Here is a 22,714-nt window from a genome sequence, read left to right on the forward strand (position 1 = left end):
CTGATGAAAGAATCAAACTACTCAAGATAGTGAAAGGTAGAATCCTCGTCGTCATTTGTGATTTGTAATATCATTCATAATAAGTAAATACGGAAATATACCTGGAGGAGCAGAGGAGGTGTAAGAGATCAACCAAGAGAGTGAAGTGTGCTAAAGTGGCTTTCGAGGATTGAGCATTATAACTCAATCCTAGAACATAAGTGATAATTTGAGTATTAGGCCCAATTCATCTCTTATGTTGCAGCGATCGTCCTCAACAGCTAAGCCTGAATCCATATAATGCTCCTTACCGACCAATGTTCAAAAACCACCTTTGATTTTATCATATTTCTGGGGAAAGACTGCTATCTAAGGGAATGATGATGAACAGACATGATCAGGTAAAACCCCAGAGAAAAAACGAAACTCAAAATTTTGTATAGCAGGAAAGCGAAGTTCATGCTGGAATTACGGTTCTATGAAAAAATGAATTTTCAATTTCTAATCAATATATACCGCGGAAGGTCAAGTAGATTAGAATGCGCTGCGAAGTATAGTACGTTAACACATAGAATAATTATGAATACTATGGTATTTTTAATGTTATTATTTTTTAATTAGACTAATCTTAACTACTGAAATGACAATAGTATGGTTTTCCTTTCACAAATTACCCCCAACCATCACACGGAACAACTATCAACGCTCTATACGCTTTTTTAAAGGTTGCATCCCAACCTCCACTCAGGAAAAATACACTAAGTTTACTCTCAAAGAAAACAGTATGAACGTTGAACTCTATTAATCGGCATCTATATGTTTTCGCGACTACTGGCATGATCACAGGCTTACAAGGACAAACGAGAGCTAGGGGGGAGGAACGTGAGCTTTATCCCACAGTGATAAGGAGTCGACACTAATAGCAAGAGTTCTTACTCTTAGTCGTCTTATCGTGAGAAACGAGGGAAGAAGCGATGTAGTATTCTGAAGCTACTATCTCTGAGAAAGGTCCATCAGCCTCTTTCTTCTCTCTCACCAAATTGACCAGTCTACCGCTGGGATTCAATACTCGTATGTATATGCTGTTTCTAACAAGCCTTTCCTCGCAAAGGGACAGCTGAATCTGACAGTGACTCCTTTAAAATTCAGAGTAGAAGTGAAATCGGAAGAGCGGGAATTGTAGTTTTTCATGATTTCGAAATTCACCGATGTTATCTCTTGCGCTCCTTCAGCCATTAGTTCCATGTGATCGAAGAAATCATCCAAAATTTTCGGGGTTTAAAACATAATGCTGCGGTAAAAGAATCGGAAAGTGCAGTGTTTCTTCAGTAGACCGAAGCAAGACATTTTATCTGAGTGTCGTGTTACAGCTTCCCCGCAAGGTTGTGGCGACAAAATCTCCCCAATGGCTAAAGCGGCTGCGTCGGGGGTATAAACCTGTTGGTCTATGGAATTGTCGTGAGTAAACCTTTATTATGCAATTAACAAGGGGCTATTGATCGGCAGTGGGATGTTGAAGGCTGTTATAGAGGGGAGAATGTTAGGCAAACGAGGAAAGGGAAGGAACAGGATAGGGATGTTGGACGGGATGAAGGGAGGAAGGAAGTACTCAGAGATGAAGAGGGACCTGGTGTAGACTGGGTGCTGAATGGTGTTTTGTTAGGAGTCACAAAATATTTATTTGGTAGCTGTGTCAATCCAAAAGCCTACGTTAACCGGTAGATTACCTAATAATAATAATAAAACATTACGGATATAACAAACAGAAAAAGAGTGACCGAGACTCTATCACTCCACCAGAGGAGCATGGAAAATAGCTCGCCGTATTCGTTCAGGAGCGAAGGACCGACTTCTTCCACGAATTTTCTCAAGTGCCAAGCCCATAAGATAACACTCGCCATCAATGGCATAGCCAAACAACGGAAATTAGCCCCTCACAGTCATAATCAGAGGAAGAATGGAGGATACTGCTGGGAGAAGTACGAAAAAAGCAAAAACAATTGAGCGTAGGAAATACTGAGAAGTTGGAGGAATGTTGAGGGAAGTTACAGAGGGGAGGACAATGGGTAAGCGGAGTAGATGAAGCAATTGGCTTATCAGACAGTATGAGGCCGACAGAAGTTAAAAAGAAATGAAGAAGGAAATAATGTAGGGCGAACTGAGTATTTTTGTGATATATACGAGGGTAACTAGAAAATTTCTCGGGATGGAAGAGAAAGAAATAAACGACTTACGTCAGAGAAAATTTTTATTTTTCAATGTAGTCTCCATATACCTGTACACTAGTGCACTTGGTCCAGCGATGTTCCAAGGTCTTTATCCCATTTCGAAAATTAGATTCCTTCAGAGCTGCAATATATAACAGCTGCAGCTGCAGTATACTTCGGCTGTAAGTTCTTTGTTTTAAGAGGAAAATGTTGAGCTTGGGGAAGAAAAGGAAATCTGATTGTTGCCTAATCAGGTGAATAAGGCGGTTGCGGCGACAATTCGTATCTTGGTTCATGTACTTTTGCCATGGTATCGACTTGTGTGGGCGTACATAGGCTTGATGAAAAATGACTTTCTTCCTCGCAAAACCTGGCTTTTATTGCGTATATTTTGCTGTATTTGGTCCAGAATGTTAGCGTAGTATTGTCCAGTAATTGTTTGTACAATGGGAAGAGAATTTATCTGCAGATTCCCTTTCGTATCCCAGAAAACTGTAGACATCACCTTTCCGGCCGACGGTATTGCCCTTGCTTTCTATGGTGTTGGCGGATCAAATTGTTTCCACTGCTTTGCTGTTTTGTCCCTGGGCTCAATAGCAGTCGACCCAGGATTCATCTGTGGTCACAAACCGGCGCAGAAAATCTTGTTGGTTGCTTATAAGAAGTCTCCAACATTACCCGGAAATTTCCATTCTGATGCGTTTGCGATCCTGCGTCAAGAGTCGCGGAACCATCTATCGGATAATTTTCTCTTATCCAATTACTCTCTTAAAATGTGACTTGCCCATTTAAATGACATCTCTACAGCTTCAGCTATTTCTCTCATTTTCAATCGGCGATCCTCCAAAATCATTTTATGCGATTTTGCAATATTTTCTGGGGTTGTGGCACATGTTGGCCAACTACTACACGGATCATCATCTAAGATGCCCTGACCGAACTTAAACTCGTTTTTCCACTTGGCAACAGTGGAATATGAAGGGGGAGAGTCCCCAAGAATGTTCTGAAAGTCGGCATGGATTTTCTTAGCTTTCACACATTTTTTTACGAAGTACTTAATCATTGCCCGAATTTCAATTTTTTCCATGTTCACATCTCACAACACGGAAATAATAATAGAGCAGCGTGTGCATCTCAGAAGTCTTCCCAGAGCACTGATGTTTTCACGTGTTCACTCATAAAGGATTCTCTATTACAACGCGGGAAACTCCCTGCGCTTGCACTGACATCTAGTTATGATTTCGAGAACCTCACACACTACCCTATATGTAAAAGATAATAGTTCTTAGGTACTGAACAAAAAATATCTTTAATAGGCACAATAACTTAAATGAGTCATAATCAGTGATGACACAAAAGGAGAGCCAGACAGTCCATACCTCTCTACCCCCACATTTTAAAAGCCCCCAATCTACGCTTAACATTCAGCCTCAATGACCATGTTCACGCTCTATATGTTCACTAATCTTCTCTGAGCATCCTTGCTCAACGTCCCTACCACCAACTGCAACCTCCTTGGGAAAGCTTCTTTGCCAACCTAACCCAATTCTTCTTCTGATGTCCCAATTACTTTGACAATTTCGGTCTAAAGTACTTACGAGGTACGCAATCAGTTCCGCCTGATCTAGTTTATGAACTCCTATTTTGATTTTTAACTCAACCTTTCTCTTTTTCGAAAACCATAACCTTTGTTTACATTTATCCTCATCCCATGCCTATCGCCCTGACTTTCCAATACGTTCGAAAATGCTCGTAACCCTTCGGCTGACCGGATTAATATATCTTGATCTTCTGCAAAACTAACCGACTTTATGTATTCCCTGACAACTTCCATTCAAAAACCAATTAACTAAATAACAAAGCAAAATTTTATCAGCCATAAAATGGGGACTGATTATTTACTCTTCAATTTAATTGCAGGAATGGAGCGAAAAATGTGGCGGAAAGCCTGGATATTGAGTCTCCTGACAATTATCTTACAAGGAGAAGCCACGAGTGCAGCCAACATCCTTGGGCTGTTCCCATTCGCCAGTAGGAGCCACAAAAATGTTTACGGAAGCATTACCAATGCATTGGTTCAAAAAGGACACCATTTCACGGTGGTCACTTCCCAACCCCTCCAATCACCTCCACCCAACTACCACCAGATCGACGTCAGCGAGATCGTGTCGCACGAGTTCAGCATATTTAATACCACGAGGAAAGTGAGGCTCTATGACATGTTTGTCGAAATTCATGGGTTAATAGATAAGATTTGTCGAGTGATGATGCAAAAGGAACAAGTGAAAGCTTTAGTTAAACCCGGAGTTGGAGTTAAATACGACCTTATTTTAATGAGCAGTTTCTTCTCGGAGTGCCTCTATCCCTTCGCCAGAATATACAACGCACCCATAGTTCTAGTATCACCTTCTGGCCCATTGGCTCCCACATACAGCGCGGTTGGTAACGTTATGCTACCATCTTACTTCGCCGACCCCATTACGGGTTACAGCGACCGAATGAATTTCAAGGAGAGAGTCATCAACACGTTTGTCAATCTTGTATCCTTGATCTTCAATAAACTTTACGTGGAATCACTGATGGAGTACAACATGCGTCGGGAATTCGGAGAAGATACCCCGTCCATCTCTGAACTGGAGGAGTACGTCAGTCTTGCTGTTCTTAACAATCACCTTTCCATCAACCAAGCGCGGCCATTAGTTCCGTGCCTCATCGAAGCCGGTGGGTTGCACATCAAGCCGCCGAAGGAGCTACCCGAGGTGAAAATAACTTTGTGAACAGATCGTCAAGCGGCTTTAGAAACACTCTGGATTACATTTGCTTTCAATTAAAATTTGCAAATTTCGATGCTAATGCAAATTTATTTTCACCGGGTCTTGTGGAATATCATTACGTGTCAAACTAACCCGAAGAAAATTAATGAAACTATCAAGGTCTTTATATTTCACGCAGATAGTGATTGTATCATATGTTTACGGATATATTTTTGGCAATTAATGCTATTTTAGCACATTTTGAACGTTCTTCTTATTCCAATTGTGAAAATAAATGTATATACTTTCTGTGATATTGCTTCTATCTATTGAAAGAAATAAAATGCATATTTGCAATTTATTACTTTCGATAGATAGAAGAAATTGTTTAGTTTGTATAATATAATATATCATAGTGAAACGACTACTATTATGGTTATTGGTATCATACCATTTAAAGCGGGGTTTCGATGAACACAATTTCCCCATTTCTTTGCTTCTCCCAAAAAAACACAACCTGACATCTGACTCTGCAATAAACCCCTCTTCAATTCCGCATACTTCCTCCCTCCCTTCATTCCGCCTAACATGAACATCATATTCCTACCCGTACTAAAAGCTACTTGAAAATTTGTTTATCAACTGAAGTGTTCTCAGCGTCCAAATATAATAACAAATAATGATACCACCGTTTTGATTTGAACTTGAATATGTTCACTTTAAGATGCGTTGATTTCGTGTCCTTCCCAATAGGATCTCAAGGCCTTCTTGGACGGGGCCAGCAAGGACGGAGTCATTTACTTCAGCCTGGGTTCCATCCTGAGGAGCTCCCGTCTCCCGAAGGAGACTAGGGATCAGCTGATCGACGCCTTCTCCCGGGTGAAACAAAGAGTCCTGTGGAAATGGGAAGGGGAGAATCCCATTCCAGGGCAATCGATAAACGTACGGCTCGAGAAGTGGGTCCCTCAGCAGGACGTCCTCGGTAAGTCCATTCACGTCTTCACAAGAGCCCGCGCTTGGCAGGGGGGGCTAAGAACAGCTTGTGTATGTAGAGTATAACTCTTTGTCATGTGGACGTGAACTGCTAGAGGAGGAAAAAACACGCTCTTTTACTACGTCGTGCGAAGTGCATTGAAAAAGATCATTAACAACTTTGATATGGAATGTAGTCTTGTAAGGCGCGGGATTTATGTGATTGAGTCAAGATAGTAGAGGTAGATTGGAGGTTATTTGGGTGTGGAGAAGGAGGTAGAAATTAAAATGGACGAACAGGAAATCTAACCAAGAGGCACAAAGAGACATTGTGAGGCAGGAGACAGGATTGCTCGGGGAAATTAAAATTATGCAAGAAAATTGGACGCCAAGCAATTCGATTAGCGATAATATATTTATTACTGTAATAGAAGGGAAAACGCAGACAGTTGCTTAGGCAATTGGACGGAATGAAGGAAGGAATGAAGTATGCAGAATTGAAAAAGGGTATATTTCAGGGTTTAGGGTGTCAGATTATGTGACATGAAATGCATATTAGCGGATGACTCCGTCATAAGTTACAGTTGTGGCACCTACGGCAGTTGCTTTGGTATTTGTCAAGGTGTTTAAAAGCCTAAGTGTTTAAAAGTTGGCTTTAACGTCGTGGACTGTGGCGCGTCGCGCACGACTACGAATGCCTGTGATATTGTATGTACGGTATTTCGTCACAACATCTTGTTCCTTTAAAGCCCCCAAAATTTCGGGGTTTAAGAGGACGCCTCGAAAGCTTGTAAACCCTAGCAGTGTAGCATACTAGACCGAATAAAAATTAAATTAAACCATAGCTTAACTGGCTAAAGCACTCAACCGGACATTGAGGTATCCATGTTCGAATCCCGGTCAAGGCGAATGATTTTTACACTCTGAAATTGTTGCATTGAAACGTAGATCAAGGTTTACATGAAAATGCTTTTCCTAATTTATCCTTCAGATCAATGTAGTATTAATATTGCAGACATGCTAATTTGCAGTGCACAGATGTAGTGCTATCCATGTTAAATACTTTTCTAATTAGTTGAACAATATTGTTTTCCATAGTCACGTATATTTCTCCATGTTACATACTCGTGGGCATTATCATTACGCTGAGTTCTGATGTGTGCCGAAAGAAGATTCGATTTGCTGGAGCGTTGTTTACACGCTTGTAACAATCTAAGCAGAATCGTCTTAAAATAATCACAGAAAAAAATCGTAGTCTCATATTCAAAATGTTTAGAATTTTTAACTATCTAATACCCTGGAACGTTACAAATTCATGTCTCAATTGCATCCTTTGCAGCGCACCCGAACGTTAAAATGTTCATCTCCCACGGAGGACTCCTGAGTTTCCAGGAGGCGGCCAGCAGGGGCGTGCCCATTATAGGAATCCCTCATTTCGGAGACCAGGAGATGAACATGATGAGGATCCGTCATCTAGGAGTGGGAGTTCAACTTGACGCGGAAAATTTAACCGCAAGCAACATTCTCCATGCCGTCAATGAAATCTTGGATGACCCCACGTAAGAGCATGGTATATTGACTAATTATGGCAGACCGAATGAAAGTAACCGAAAAAAATGTACAATATGTGTTTTTTCTAATATCAATTTGATTTCCTAGTTTAATTACTGTCACTTTACTTGACCGACGACAAAGTCTTAGCTATATAAACTATAAAAGAGATTATTGACCACAGTGCGGTAAAAGCTAAATTTTCGCTATATAGGGTATCAAACTAGATGCAAACTAGGGGCTAGATTTGTGAAACTTTGTTTTGATAAACTTAGTAGCGTATCCGAAGCAGCTAGGCTGGGAATCGATGATGGAGCGAAGGCTAAATTACAGATTGAATCTCTTGCATAAATTGGAGGGATGTTTCCTTCGCAGTGATTTTGACAATGTATCATTACCCCCATTGTACTGCGGTAGGCGAGATAATGCCAATAAAATTAAAAAGATTAGGGGTAGAACAGATAGATTTAAGATGTCATTTTTTCCACGAACGATAAGGGATCAGAATAACATTGTCCGACCGTCGTAGTGATAAAAATATTCGGATCAAAATTAGCCTGAGGTGTATCCAACCCCTGCCACACACCCTAGCGGTGGATTGTAAGGTACTAAAAAAATACAAAAAAATAAAGAGAATTGATGAACAGCTCGCTAAGTGAAGATGAAACGATATGATTGCTAAGGCCTTAATACGGAACGGTCTTTGAAACGTGAGAATGAGTACTTCATAGTAAGCCTAGCGCAGTTCCTCTCCTTACGTCCCTACTACTTTGACCATGTTGCTCCAAAAGACTTACGAGATACGTGAACTGTTCTACCCGCTCTATTTTTTGCCCTCCTATTTTAATGTTTAGCATAGCCTTTTTCTTTCTGGAGAATCGCATAACCTTCGTTTCATTTATATTGATTCTCATCCCGTATCTTTCGCACTGGATTTCCAATTCACTCAGCAATGCTTGCCACGGTCTATAAATATGGTACATATAGGGTAATTAAAAAAATTCAAAATAATAATATTCAATTCCATTTTTAATGCATCAAAACAAATATTTGAGGGTATGGAAAATATAAGGATCGGAAAAAATAGAAACCTTAAAATACAAACACACACACACACACACACACACACACACAATCAGAGTGAAAGGAAAGGTCGGACTTTCCGTATATTTAGTCCAAATCTTAAAATAATACAAATTCTAAAACAAAACAAAATGTACTTCAACTACCTTACTTAGCTTTGGACAGGAGAATAGTCGTGTCAGATAAAATCAAACGTAAAACAAGGTTTTTTGAGGATTTTCTTGATTCTTAAGTCTAATTATTTTTAAATAAAGCACCCAGATATAAATGTATACATACTATCTATGTTGAGTGTTCACAGTAAATATGAGGGCGTTTGAAAGTTAAAATTTTTCCACTCCTTTGTCAATATTGTTCCCCCAAATAGTACATCTACATAATATCCCTCAAGCCGACGCAAGGAAGTGTGGCGGGGGTCACCACCCGTAAAAGACAATAAAACCACATGCAAAATGAACATATTTATTCTATCCTGAACCCAAAGTGGCGTATACATTCATACAAAGGCGTTTTTAACATTAACACAAACATGTATGTAAATATATATACTATCAACTGAAAAACACATGCACCTTAGAATATAGTACAAATGTATCCAATAACGTGCTAACTAGAATTGGAAAAGTAAGGAGGCGAAATTCCACTACCACATGGACATGCAACATACAATGGTCTCCGCCCCCAAGGACACAGGTAGGGAATGTGACAAAAGCCTGCAGGCAGTGGGAGGTTCCGCCCCCCCACAGAGGGAGACAAGGGATGGAAGGGGAGACTTGAAAACTAACAAAGCAGAGTCAGCATACTGTAACGAGCACTACATTCTCTAATAGAATTCCCATGCGGTCTCGCGGGAAGAGTTTTGACAACTATTATGGTTTAATGAGCCAATATATTATTTATTTAAATAGTCGGTGTAACGTTTTTCATGTTACAATTAATCTATTGCCTTCCGCAGTTATTCCGAGAACATGAAGCGGTTGCAGGCCATAGTGACGGACCAGAAGGACGACCCACTGGAGAGGGCAATCTATTGGATAGAGTACGTTATCAGACATAAGGGGGCGAAGCACCTCAAACCGGCCGCCTTCTACCTCCAGTGGTACCAGATCTGCATGCTTGACGTTCTCCTCGTTCTCGTCGTGATACCATCATTGATTAGCTTGGGAATCGCCTTTGCCTGTTTCAAAGCTACCAAGAAATTGTGCAACTCTAGAAGAAAGATGACTAATCCCAAGAAAAAGAATCGATAATGTCCCTCATTTTCATTTTAAGGAAACTTTCTTAGCGTTTCCAGCTTGTACATTATTTTCCATCACTCCACAATTTTAGGTCAATTTCAATAAATATTTACAATAACCTATTCCAATTTTATTTTATTTTCGCAGCTCATCGAATAGTCAAAACCCTGAGGAATTTGGTACCTCGCGAGATTGTTGATTACAGTTGCATTAGGGAGTGGTGAACAGCATCACGGGACAGTGTTCATTGGTAAAGAAATATATTGGAATAAAAATACTGAACTCATCTGATACTGATCTACTTGGAAAAAAAACTGAACGCGCAATTTCAACTGTTCAATTCCGATTAAGCATACTAGAACGCACACAAGTTTTAAGTGATAATTATCCATATTAATGGTCGCCGAAGTTATATGAAACGATGTGACCTTAGCAATTAACCCAATTGTGACTTATTCTGATGACGAAATCGTTTTACATGAAAAGCTACTATTATAAGGTATAGGAAAACGGTAGGAATTTAGAATAACATGCAAAGTGTCGTAACATTAAGACACACTCAAATAAACCAGAAGTGGACGTTTTTTTTACAGTATTATCTCATGTGACTCCTTTATCCTTTTTGTTAATATACGTAGAGGAACAGAAAACGTACTTTTGTTGGCATACGAACAAAACACTCATCTCACTCTTTATCTGTTTTTTATCCCAACAAATTTTCCTCAATTAGACTATGTGGAGTTTAAAAAAAATTAACTCCTTAAAACACCAGGATATTCCAAAGAGCCTATTATTCCGCAAGCCATCCTACAACTCAAGGTTAATAAATAATCAGTGGAATGTCCCTTGATCGTTGCGTATTTTCATAATTACTTAGAAAAATGGTGTTAAGTTTTGGTCGAAATGAACGCCAAGGGGATCGAGATGGTGCGGGGGCTACGTACGGGCTTCCCACCCAGAGGGCCCGGGTTCCAATCCCGGCGGTGTTGAATATTTTTTAGAGGTATCTCGATCCCTACTTGAGGTGCTTTGTGGAGGGCACTTTGAGTGAGTACACTGTCCGTCGGATGGGACGTTAAGCTGCGGACCCCTTGGCGCCTTTCGTAAAGAGTAGGCTAATGCCGACGCCGGGTTTCTCTCCACCCTTCATCCTTTCCTATCCATCCCCTATGGCGCAAATGACCTCAGCTGTCGGTCGCCTCCCCTCAATACTACTACTACTATGAACGCCAATCGACGCGTTTATCCGTCAAAGCGAGAGGTTTCGCGCTATCCCTATGCATACTGTTTTATGAATTGTTTCTTCAAAGGGCTAGTTGTTGTTTCGTACAGAATACAGCGTAGGCAATATATAAGGTGATGTTTCCTTTTTATTGGTTTTATTGAATAAAAGAATTACAACTTATCAGGATAATATAAAGAAACCCTTAAAAGTAAAGAAATGAATAGAAGTAATCGTTTATATACAAAACTGCGTATTATAATTTGCGGTATTCCATCAATTAAGGTTGGTTTTAGATTCTCACGAAAGCTTATCCGACAAAAATTTTAAGCCCTAGCCGTCATCAGAGCAGATGGAATAGGCCATGAGATTGGTTGAAAATGAGCGCAGCAGTAAGGACATTATGAGCAGAATGCAGTCAGAAAAACGGAAATTATGAAGAAGACATGAATCTGATAACCAGAATCCAGGTAAGAGCAGAAGAAAATGGAGAATATGATAGGAATTAAGAATACCAGGAGGAGGATATAAAATACAGCTGAAGCTTAAAAAGATATTGGTGAATATAAAGTGCCTCAAAAGTTCAGTATAACTTACACTAGTTTTAACAACCTCTCTACATGGAATAATACCGAAAATAATAACCCAATTGTAATGATACCGTAACGAAATGCATTGAGCAGCTTGATCAATTTTAACTTATAATGATTACATCGTAATATTCTTGGCATTACAATGGAATGATAAATAACCTTAGATCTCTATACACTTAATGCAGTTTGATCCGATTTCTTCCAATTGAAGTACAGGATAAATTATTATGGGTCATTTTTCGTACTCAGTTTTTAAATTCTTTTGAACAATCGTCCACCTTTATCCATCAGCAAATTATAAAGACTGTCGGCTTCGCTTAAAACATAGGAGTCAGATACACTGTGAAAATATCGAGGTGTTCTTTTACCTGACAGCAAGCAAAACTTTCCGACCGCTACAGAAAATTGCTAAACTATGTAGAACAATGATTTGAGAAATTGAGCAAGTAATTTGTATTGCCCAGGTGGTTGGAGAAATTAGGAATCTCAGAAAATTAACATAAAATCGTCACAGATATATATATCTTTGTTATTATACAGGTTTGGGCATCTCCAGGTTGGAGAACTCAATGACGAATCCTTAGTACATTTCTGCTAAGATTTTCTGCTGAAAATATGATATAATCAGTATGCTGATAATATTTTGAAACTTACATTTCTAATGAATTTTATGAACAAGATGAATTGTAGTTTTTGACTACAAAGCCATCAATTTTCCTCTTCCTGATAATTTGCGCTCTCTAAAGAATTTGTGCTCACAGCGAGACTATAGAGTTGATAGATATAATGAATGTCATTCTGGAATGAACACTTTCAGCGACTCAATAATTTAGATTTATAATTTTTTCTCCCACGAAAACACGTCTACTTACGGTGAGTTTCACGATGCTTAAGGAGAGGTCACGGAATATGCAACTCGACTCCTCTATTATTGACATTTTATTATAAAATACTTGCTAATGTTCATATTTGATCGTGTTTATCAATAGAGCGATCGGAAAATGGTCTCCACAGCTACCCTTTCGTCATGTGATTCCGGGCTTCGTACCATAATGTTTGCCCGAGTGAGTCCACTGTTTGCCCGAAGCCAAGAGAGGCGCTATGGCGCTCAAGGACAGACGAGGAAGGAGCGATTCTGGGCATCACGCAGCGCTCTTCATTCACTCTTTCGACACACAATTCTCACTCCTCATAACCTTGCCTAGGAACTCGGGAAGGAGGCGGAGTGAATTTAGTTCCTGTTGTGCTACGGCTGGAACAAACGATAAGAGAACAACTGACAGCTACTAACAGGTACGTGATGCTAATATCATTTTAAGGGAAGTCGGTTCAATTATCCAAGTGCGTAAGTGATTCTTTGCTATTAAACTGTCATGTTTGATGCGCCAGTCGTGAAGATGGTGAACAGAGAGGGGGGGGGAAGCAGGGGATGCTGACGTTGGGTGTCGATCCTAGAACCATCCGTTGGTTCAGTCAATCAACGCGATAAGTTATTTCAAGTTCTTCCTTTGACCTGGAGACTGGATCAACGAATTAAAAGCCACAGCCACGCTTCAAATACACAACCTTGCATTCCTTCTCCATCCACACACAGAGAATGCTTAGGAGCAGTGGCTCAGAGCCAAGAAAGGCCAGAACCACTATTTGTAAGCTAGAGTCTAGAACACGGCCAGTGGCTTAACCATTGATATTCCTGTTTTCTCTCTATCAACCATTCTTCGTTATCAACTCCCTTATTGCTGATTGTTATATCAGATTCTCTAGCCAATTGATTAGACTTAAAATAATCACTGCTCATTTACTTTGAGCACATGTTCCTTCTCTTCGAAAATCGCGGGGTGTCATTGCCGTCGTAATGCCCAGAAGAGACTAGGGAGACGATTTAATTTGTTTGCGTTGCAGCGACTGACGTCGCCGAAGAGATGGTAATCCTGCAGAAGGACCATGCGCGCGGAGCAGACCGAGGAGGGGCACTGTCTGCTGTATTGTAAGATGCAAGTGCAACCACTTTTGAACTGCTTGTAGAGATCCACGCGATTTCACTGGAAATTAATTCCCCTGATCTTTCCTCTGAGAGTAATGAGCTTGATTATGTGGCATAGGTACCAAAGTTCGGAAAGCGTGTAATACTATAATGGGCCCTTTCTCCTGGGCATCCCTTTTCTATTCAACCTGGAGTTGTGGACTAAAAAAATCACGCTGGAGATGGTCGGAGTGGTCTGAAGGAATGATTTGCATTAGGAAGAAGGGAATGGAGAGAGATAATACTGTGGTTAGAAGCAGGCTGCAGGAAATCGGAAAAGAATTTTAGAAAGAGGTTGAGTCTCCCTTATCCCGCGGAATTTTTGGTACCATAGGAGAGTGCTTCGGGAATTTGAGGACGAATGAAGCGCTGATTGATGAAGTAAGCAGAATAAATAAAACAGTTTCTGGCGTCACTTGGTGGAAATTCTTCAGATTGAAATTAAATTTAAAACACTTCGCTTTCCCACGTTAAAAAAATTTTTTTGGAATTTTTGGAAATATTTTTATGTGGAAAAGCGAAGTGTTAAAAATTTAATTTCAAGGAAAAGAATGTTTTGGGGCTGAGGATATATTAGAGGAATATTAGACTAGAAAAGAATAAATAGTTCAGTTTCAGAGTAGAACGGTAAATAAGGAATATTACCTGCAAGTTATGCGCAATTTGCGCGAAGCAATCCACCACAAACGCCCGGATTTGTGGAAGAACAAAATTGGCTTTCGCACCATGACAACGCCCCTGCCCACACATTACTTATGCGCGAATTTTTGGCCAAAAACAACGCACTAATGATGCCGCAGCCACCGTATTCCCCAGATCTGGCTCCCAGTGACTTTTTCTTGTTCCCGAAACTGAAGAGGCCCATGAAATGACAACGCTACGATTGACGAGATAAAGACTGCATCTAAGGAGGAGCTGAACAAGGTCACCAAAATGATTTTTAAAGTGCTTCGAGGATTGGAAAAAACATTGGCACAAGTGTATAATATCCAATGGGGATTACTTTGATGGGGACAAAATACCTGTAGATATCCATGAGTAAATAAATAATTTTTGAAAAAACACAAAAGTCACGATACTTTTTGAACAGTCCTCGTACCTACCAAATCTTCTACATCTTCGCCGTAAATTGCAAGATTCCTAGGAGGTGTGTGGCAGGGAGTGCTAGATGACCAGTCTTTAGTACCTGAATGGTTAAGTGCTCGAGGTTAGTGGTTCGCAGCTAGGCTCATCGGTCGCAGTTTTCCCATTGTTTAACTTTGTTTTTTTTGTGATCCCAAATCGCACGAGAAAAGAAAGTTCCACTGAATAATGCGACTGAAGATTCAGAGTGAAGTGTCATCTTTATAGCAGCAGTTTTCCTCGTCAACAGTGGAAGTTGGACATAGTCTCTCCATTTATTTCAACTTAAGAAGTAAAGAGATGGAATTGCGAACATGTCTGAGGAAAGGATTTTACGAGTATACTTGTGAAATATCTCAGAACTCCAGATTCGGCAGAAACCGTTTGCATATAGGGAAGATTCTACTTCGTCTCCTTCATCTCTTACTTTTGACATTCAGGAAGACCAAGTTATTCATGCGCCCCTTCGTCCACGATCCGATGATTCATTTCCTTCAGCAAATATCATATATTTTCAATCACTCGTCATACTTACTCTCTCCTGGTATGTATAAGTATTGCTAATTAGTTCCGCAATCAATCCCTCACGACCGCTGTGTGCGATTTCCATGGTAACAAGGGAGTTATTTTGCACAAGAATGTTAAGATTCACGCCATTGAAGTAAAGCAAATGTGTGACCTTAAGCTTTCGGTTCCAAGTGGCGCCAAACTTTAATCCTAAAAGGAAATCCTAATAAAGTAGTGGTCTTTGTCAGTAATGCACTACGCCACAGTGATGCGTCACCAACTCTGTTATAACCAATCCCTTTCCAAATGTGAGCTCCGAAGTTAACTTTCCAGAGTATTACAGGGCGTTCGATGAAAAACAATCGGCAAGTGTCTCCAAAGTTCACGCTACGGAGGGTAATTATCCCATTCAGCATATGATCTAATTTTTCGGTTAATTTAAACAAAAGTATAACGTTGTTAATAGCTCTATTTACGTGGAATACTCGATTAGCTCTAAAAGTTTGCCGGGCAATTTTCCTAACACCTTGAATAGTACAGAAAATTTTTTCTCACGTCAGCGTTTATCATTAGATTAGGATTATTAGAATCATGAGACTGCAGAAGACATCAACCGGAGTAGACTTTGGACAACGACTAAAGTCTTTTGCGCTTCATCCTGAATTATTTTTGCCGAGTATGAATGTTTCACCGAACAATGGATGTTTTCGCCATATTTATTATCCTTGTAAAACAATATCAATGGGGATCGAGATGGTGCGGGGGCTAACGTACTGGCTTCCCACCCAGAGGGCCCGGGATTTGAACCCGGGCCCGGGTTCAAATTATTTTTCAGAAGTAACTCGATCCCTACTTGAGGTGCTTTGTAGAGGGCACTTTGAGTGAGTACGTCGTCCGTCGGATGGGACGTTAAGATGCGGACCCCTTGGCGCCTTTCGACAAGAGTAGGCTAATGCCGACGCCGGGTTTCTCTCCACCCTTCATCCTTTCCTCTCCATCCCCTATGGCGCAAATGACCTCAGCTGTCGGTCGCCTCCCCTAAATACTACTACTACTACTCGACAGCTGAAGACCAAGGAGAGGATCATAGTAGTTAGAATTAAAAATTTGAAAGCTATGACGAAATTGAAAGCTTTGAATAGGGAAATGAGAAAATATAAAGCATGAAATGGAGAGAGGGAATATAGATATTTTATGGATGTGCGAGATAGATGGAATTATGGAAGGAGTGATAGTTAGCTACGATATCAATAGAGCCAGTACTTATGTGAATAAATTTTGGTTACCTTATACGGAAAAAGTTACTCAAAAAGTTGCAGGAATATTTTAGGTTTTTGTTGTAAAACTTTCAACGGTTCAAGCATGACAATCTTATATGACAATATTTTAATTTTCCGTAAATATGGTTTGATTACAGAAATGGGACGCAAGATTTGTATGAGCATCTGTGCTTTGGTCCTCGTGTCCATTCTACTACAAGCCGATACCACGCAGGCTGCCAATATCCTCGCCTTGTTCCCATTAGCCAGCAGAAGCCACAATAATGTGTACAGCACCATTACCAGGGCACTCGCCCAAAAAGGACACCATTTCACAGTGGTCACTTCCCAACCCATAGATTCACCTCCTACCAACTACCGCCAAATTGACGTCCATAAGCTAGTGGCCCATCGTTTGGCGTTCAATCTCACTAATGAGCTAGGACCTCTTGAACTGCTGAAAAACTTGAAAGGATTCGTTGAGGACATCTGCCGAGTGATGATGGACAAAGAAGTGAATGAATTGGTCAAGCCTGGAGGGGAGAAGAAATTTGATCTGATCATCCTCAGCAATTTCTTCAACGAGTGCTACTATGCCTTCGCTCACGTGTACAAAATCCCTATGGTTCTCATCTCACCTGGTGGCCCGATGCCCTCCACGTACAGTGCCGTCGGAAACGTTATGCTTCCCTCTTACTACTCCGAGTCACTCATGGCTTACAGCGATCGGATGAACTTCAAGGAAAGGGTCATGAACACGCTCGCGGTCGTCGGATTTTCACTCTTTTATAAATATTACGTCCAGGCGACAATGGAAAAGGAGATGCGGGCGGTTTTTGGGGAGGATACACCGTCAATCTCCGAATTGGAGGAGCACGTCAGCCTCGCTGTGCTCAACAGCCACTTTTCGTTGAGTCAGGCTCGCCCGACCGTCCCGTGCCTGATTGAAGCTGGAGGTCTGCACATCAAGCCACCAAAGGATTTACCAAAGGTGAGGACCAATATATGTACCAAATACCTATACCATTATCTTCATTATGCGGAAATCTAATTATGCTATAAATATTATTAACAGTGAATTCATATTTAATAAAAGTTACTCTGTGCTTATGAATGTTTTGGACAAAACTAAGATATTGCATATCATACAGCTTATCATAAAAAAAGAAGACATATTTTCGATTTCATCCAGCGGTTCTGGTGTATATCTCTTGACAAGTCCCTTTGACATCTGTTCCCATAGTATGTGGGACTATACAGCATTGGGCCCATTGCAATTTAGGAAAGACCGTGGTATTGGAGAGTGGTAATTGACTGATAAACATTATTGGACTATGTCTGCATAGCAAAAATTTGCAACAAACCTGAAGGAAATAGCGAGCGGGTATCGTTTTTCATTTTCGCTTAACTTCACGAAATAATGATTAACACCACATGAGTAAATAACCTTCGAGCAAACATCTATCTTAAAACATCAGATTTTTTAATTAAAAAAATGTCATTAACCGATTACATTATGCCATGATTAAACAACCGGATGATTTATCTACTTTGTTCAAATGTTTCTAAAAAAGTAATGAAGCAATTCGCCGTAAATATGAGCAACCGTTCCATTTGAAAATGGTTTTTTATTCTTTATTTTATGAATTTGATGACATTAACTTTCTCTCGATGCCCCATAGGACCTTAAGAGCTTCCTCGACGGAGCCGGCAAAGATGGAGTCATTTACTTCAGTCTGGGTTCTGTCTTGAAGAGTTCAGAATTTCCAAAACAGACAGTAGACGCTTTCATTTCTGCATTCTCGCAAGTGAAGCAAAGAGTTCTCTGGAAATGGGAAGGGGAGAGACCCATCCCGGGACAACCAAAGAACGTAAGGCCCGAGAAATGGCTACCTCAGCAGGATGTCCTTGGTGAGTACCCCCCCTGGAAGTGATTCGTGGTCAGTTTTTGTCAAGTACTTTCCAGCTGTCTCTACACCTAGAATAACGCTTCATTACAGGTACTGTAAGAGGGCGGTTCAATAAGTACTCGTGTTAGAAATGAAGAAACCATTTCTTCAAAAACATTTTTTTTTATTTTCAACATAGTTCCCTTATAGATAGATACACTTTTCCCAACGTTCCGGCCATATTTTAACCCCTCCAAAAAATAGGATTTGTCGAACTCTCCAAAATACGCCTCTGTCTCGGCGATAACTTCCTCGTTTGAACTAAATTGTTTTTCCGCGAGCCATTTCTTTATGTTAGGGAATAAGAAAAAGTTGCTGGGAGCCAGATCGGGTGAATACGGGGGGAGTGGCAGCAATTCATAACGTAGTTCATGCAGTTTTCGAAGTTGACAGCCGAATCAGTTTGTTGTCCACCGTGAGCAATCGCGGCACCCTTCGGGCCGACAATTTATTCATCGCCAACTTATCATGTAAAATATTAATTGCCGTTCCGTTCGACACACCCACGGCCTCTGCTACTTTGGGCACTTTCGTTCGTCGATCAGCGAGAATCATGGCGTGGACTTTTTGAATAATTTCCTCAGTAACCACGTCTGCCGGGCGTCCTGGTCGCTCCTCATCAAAAACAGATGTTCGCCCACGTTTAAATTCGTTGAACCAATATCTCACTGTGGTCATCGATGGCGAAGTGTCCCCATAAACAGCACCCAACTTTGCTTTTATCTCCTTGCATTTTTCCCATCCAAAAACAAAAAGCGAATTACCGAACGATACTGCTCTTTTTCCATTAAAGCGAAAATCACGAAACACGTCTTACTCGAATTGCTGCCAAATCCAAACTAACCTTTGAATCAGTCTGAAATTTGTTTCACCGTCGTTTGATAGATGGCAGCACACGATGATAATATAAACTTCCCTCAGGAACGCCCTTTGTCGTCAAACACGGGTACTTATTGAACCACCCTCGTATGTTGATCATTTCCATGGAAAAATGTTCGGTTCATAAGGAAAGTTAAACTTTTTGATTAAACGTCTTGTGGAACGTAGGAGGTATCCGGCAAAAAAGTATCGAGATGGTGAAATCAATTTAATGAAACAAAACCAACAACTTCGAATAATTTTCGCAAACTAATCTGACTGCATCGGCTGGCAAGATCAAATTTACCGGACAAAACTAAGTCTCTTCGTGTTATTACGAGGACATCCTATTCACTGTGGGCGATAAATGAAATAATTCAAATAAATTAATATATCCACACCCATTTTCGCTGTAGCACAATTCACATCCATACCGGTGCTGGAAGAAATACGCCGAAAATTTTTTTAATTAAAACTAAGTTTGATGATTTGAAAAGTAGTATTTCACATGGCAAAAATCATTCCTCAAGGAAGTGTTTCAAAGTCGGGCACCCTCGATTTACGTCCGCACGCTTTAACCAATTAAGAGGCCGGAGCTCATAGTTTTACCGTGAATGTTAGATGGTTCAAAATAATTAGATGATCAACGTATTGCCGCAACGCTGGGAGCATTCGTAGACATGCAAAATGTGCCACAGTCGAGGTTGAAGCTGACGTTTAAACATCATCACCGTTTGCTATAGACCAAAAACCATAAAACTTACCTTAATAACTATAATGCTACCCATTTAGACCTAAAAAAATTATGGCTCATTTTCATAGTATATAACTAGATCAACTGACGTGTAAGTAATAATAGCTGTATCGGTGCACACATTTAAAAACATTCCATCGACATCGATTCATTCTGACTTGTTCTTCCTCTGATGGATTATCTAACACACAGTTCTTGATGTAATGGTGCAATTCCACCTCCGATATTTTACAAATGGATTGGTATTAATCGCTAAGAAATAATTGAAACAAAACTAAAATCGCACACCTAAGAACGATCTGGTCATCTCGGAGAAAAAACCCCCAGACTTAATCATGGACGGTGTTATTTATTAAATCAAAAAAGTCTATACTGAATATATTCCATTGCTTCCATCAGACCTTTTTTCCCTTGTGTAACCGTGAGTAGGGTGGAAAAAGAATTAAATCTCACTTGGACAAAAGCCCGCAAAATAAGTGTAAGTTTAACGATGGTGGAAGGGGCATTACCTGAAAATATGACAAAATTTTGTAATTTTTTGACGGAAAATTATCGAGCAAGAAATGAATATTTTTCCATTAGGGCTAGCCCATAATTCACGTCTTTGAATTTGAGCTAAACTGCAGCGAAGTAGGTGAGTACACCATACTCCACATCTAGAGAATCATTAAATTGTTCAAATAGAAAGAAGTTGTATTTTTGAACCCAAAATTATTCTGTGCAACAAAGTACCAGAAAACCTCACTGCCATTTCTTTTCCTTTGTTAGGCCAAAGTCACTCTAGAACCGAAGTCAAATGCTGATGAAACGCCTAGGTTCCCTGTTTGTAAGATTATACCATATTTAACCAGCATTTCTTTTTCTTAGTAGATAATTAATTTTAGAATTAAAAATTCCGAAACTCTAAATACTAATAGGTGTGGAATCCCTTCACTATTGATCATTGTTGATATTCACTAACCATTGATTGTATTGATTAATTGTCAATATTTTCAGCCCATCCGAGTGTGAAGTTATTCATCACTCATGGAGGACTATTGAGTTTCCAGGAGGCGGCAAGCAGAGGTGTCCCCGTTATTGGGATCCCGTACTACGGAGATCAGGAGTCGAATATGAAAAATGTAGTTGACCTTCACGTAGGTGTGAGACTTGATCCAAAAAATTTAACTTCAATCAACATCCTCAACGCCATTAAACATGTTTTGGAGAACGTGACGTAAGTGGTAGAGTTTTAATACGTTCAATTAAAGAGTTTGATATTTACATTATTAATTCATCACTTTATATTTCGGTTCATTCTGAAAAATAGTGCGATTATTATATTATAAATTACATCACGGCAGATCCAGACAAGTTGAAAATGAATTTGTTATAAACATACGGGAACCTTATTAGAATTATTTCATCTTGGTACCAATGAGAGGGAAAATAAGAGGGTACAAGAAGACTTTAAACAATATCCTCCTCCCCTTATCGAGAAAAAATAAATACTCGTCAGTTTCTATAATGATTTGATTTTCCTTTGAGAAATGGACAAGGTTTTTGACACGATTTTTCACGGGAGTAAAAATATTACCGCTAAATCCACTTGAGGATTCACTAAAAATTTAATATTTCCAACTTAATTCAAATTAATTGGACACAACTTATTTAAATTTTTACTTAACCCAGTTAATATTGAACTTAACTGAGTTACATTTTACAGTTTTCCTTTCCCGACCATTCTCATAATGTAGGTAGACTTTCTTTTCGAAACTACTTTTTCATAGGGTGGTCCAGCGAATACTACGCCTGGTAGCTTCACGTACTACCCACTCATTAATCTCTAGCTCCATTAGTGTCATGAGTCGAGTGGAAAATTAAAAAAATAAAAGAATAGGTACATGCGTACATTATACTCGAACCCTTCATGCCATACTACCCTCTAACTCATGCTGTTTTATGATTAAATCCTCAGCTATTCCGACAACATGAAGAGGATACAGTCCATAGTGACGGATCAGAGGGACGATCCATTGGAGAGAGCCGTCTATTGGATAGAGTACGTCATTAGACACAATGGAGCCAAGCACCTAAAGCCGGCTGCCTTTTACCTCCAGTGGTACCAGATCTGCATGCTTGACGTCCTCCTTGTGCTCGTCGTAATTCCATCGATTGTTACGTCAATAGTTGCCCTAATTGCGACGAAGATGTTCAAGAAAATGTGCGCGTCCAAAGGAAAGAAAACGATCTCAACGAAAAAGACTCAATGATTTTCTTCAAAATCTCTTTTTGCCAAAGTTATTCCGCTTTTCTGATATTATTATGTAACAAATGTGTGCAATTTATTTTTAATAAATGTTTACGAATCTATTATTTTTGTGCCGATTGTAATTTTCACTTTTTTACGCGGAAAATAAAAATAATTAAAAATTTAGACAATTCAAAACTTTGGCAGTATTTTAAATGTATCGTCCATTCCAACATCTACACAAATACATATGGTTCCGATTTTATCTCCGAAGTTCCAATCACCTGGGACGTTTTTGTGTTGAGAATACACCGATTGCTTTTCCAGATGAAAGGCACATGAGAGTAGTATTTAGGAGAGGCGACCGATAGCTGAGGTCATTCGCGACATAGGGGATGGATGGGAAAGAATTAA

The 22,714-nt window shown here is 39.9% G+C and overlaps 1 protein-coding gene across 1 annotated transcript; it reads left to right on the forward strand.

The window, feature by feature from the left end:
- The first annotated feature begins 946 nt into the window (after positions 1-946).
- On the forward strand, positions 947-22,475 carry LOC139701105 (uncharacterized). The gene is made up of 10 exons (XM_071599681.1): positions 947-1,050; positions 4,107-4,945; positions 5,693-5,921; positions 7,251-7,470; positions 9,501-9,794; positions 12,988-13,061; positions 16,668-17,500; positions 18,192-18,420; positions 21,067-21,286; positions 22,028-22,475. The coding sequence occupies exons 2-10, from the start codon at positions 4,109-4,111 to the stop codon at positions 22,320-22,322; spliced, it is 3,231 nt and encodes a 1,076-aa protein (XP_071455782.1). The 5' UTR covers positions 947-1,050; positions 4,107-4,108; the 3' UTR covers positions 22,323-22,475.
- The last annotated feature ends 239 nt before the right edge of the window (positions 22,476-22,714 follow it).

This window comes from Hetaerina americana, unplaced genomic scaffold (genome assembly GCF_022747635.1).
Source record: "Hetaerina americana unplaced genomic scaffold, ioHetAmer1.1.p SCAF_11, whole genome shotgun sequence".
Lineage (NCBI taxonomy): Eukaryota > Metazoa > Arthropoda > Insecta > Odonata > Calopterygidae > Hetaerina > Hetaerina americana.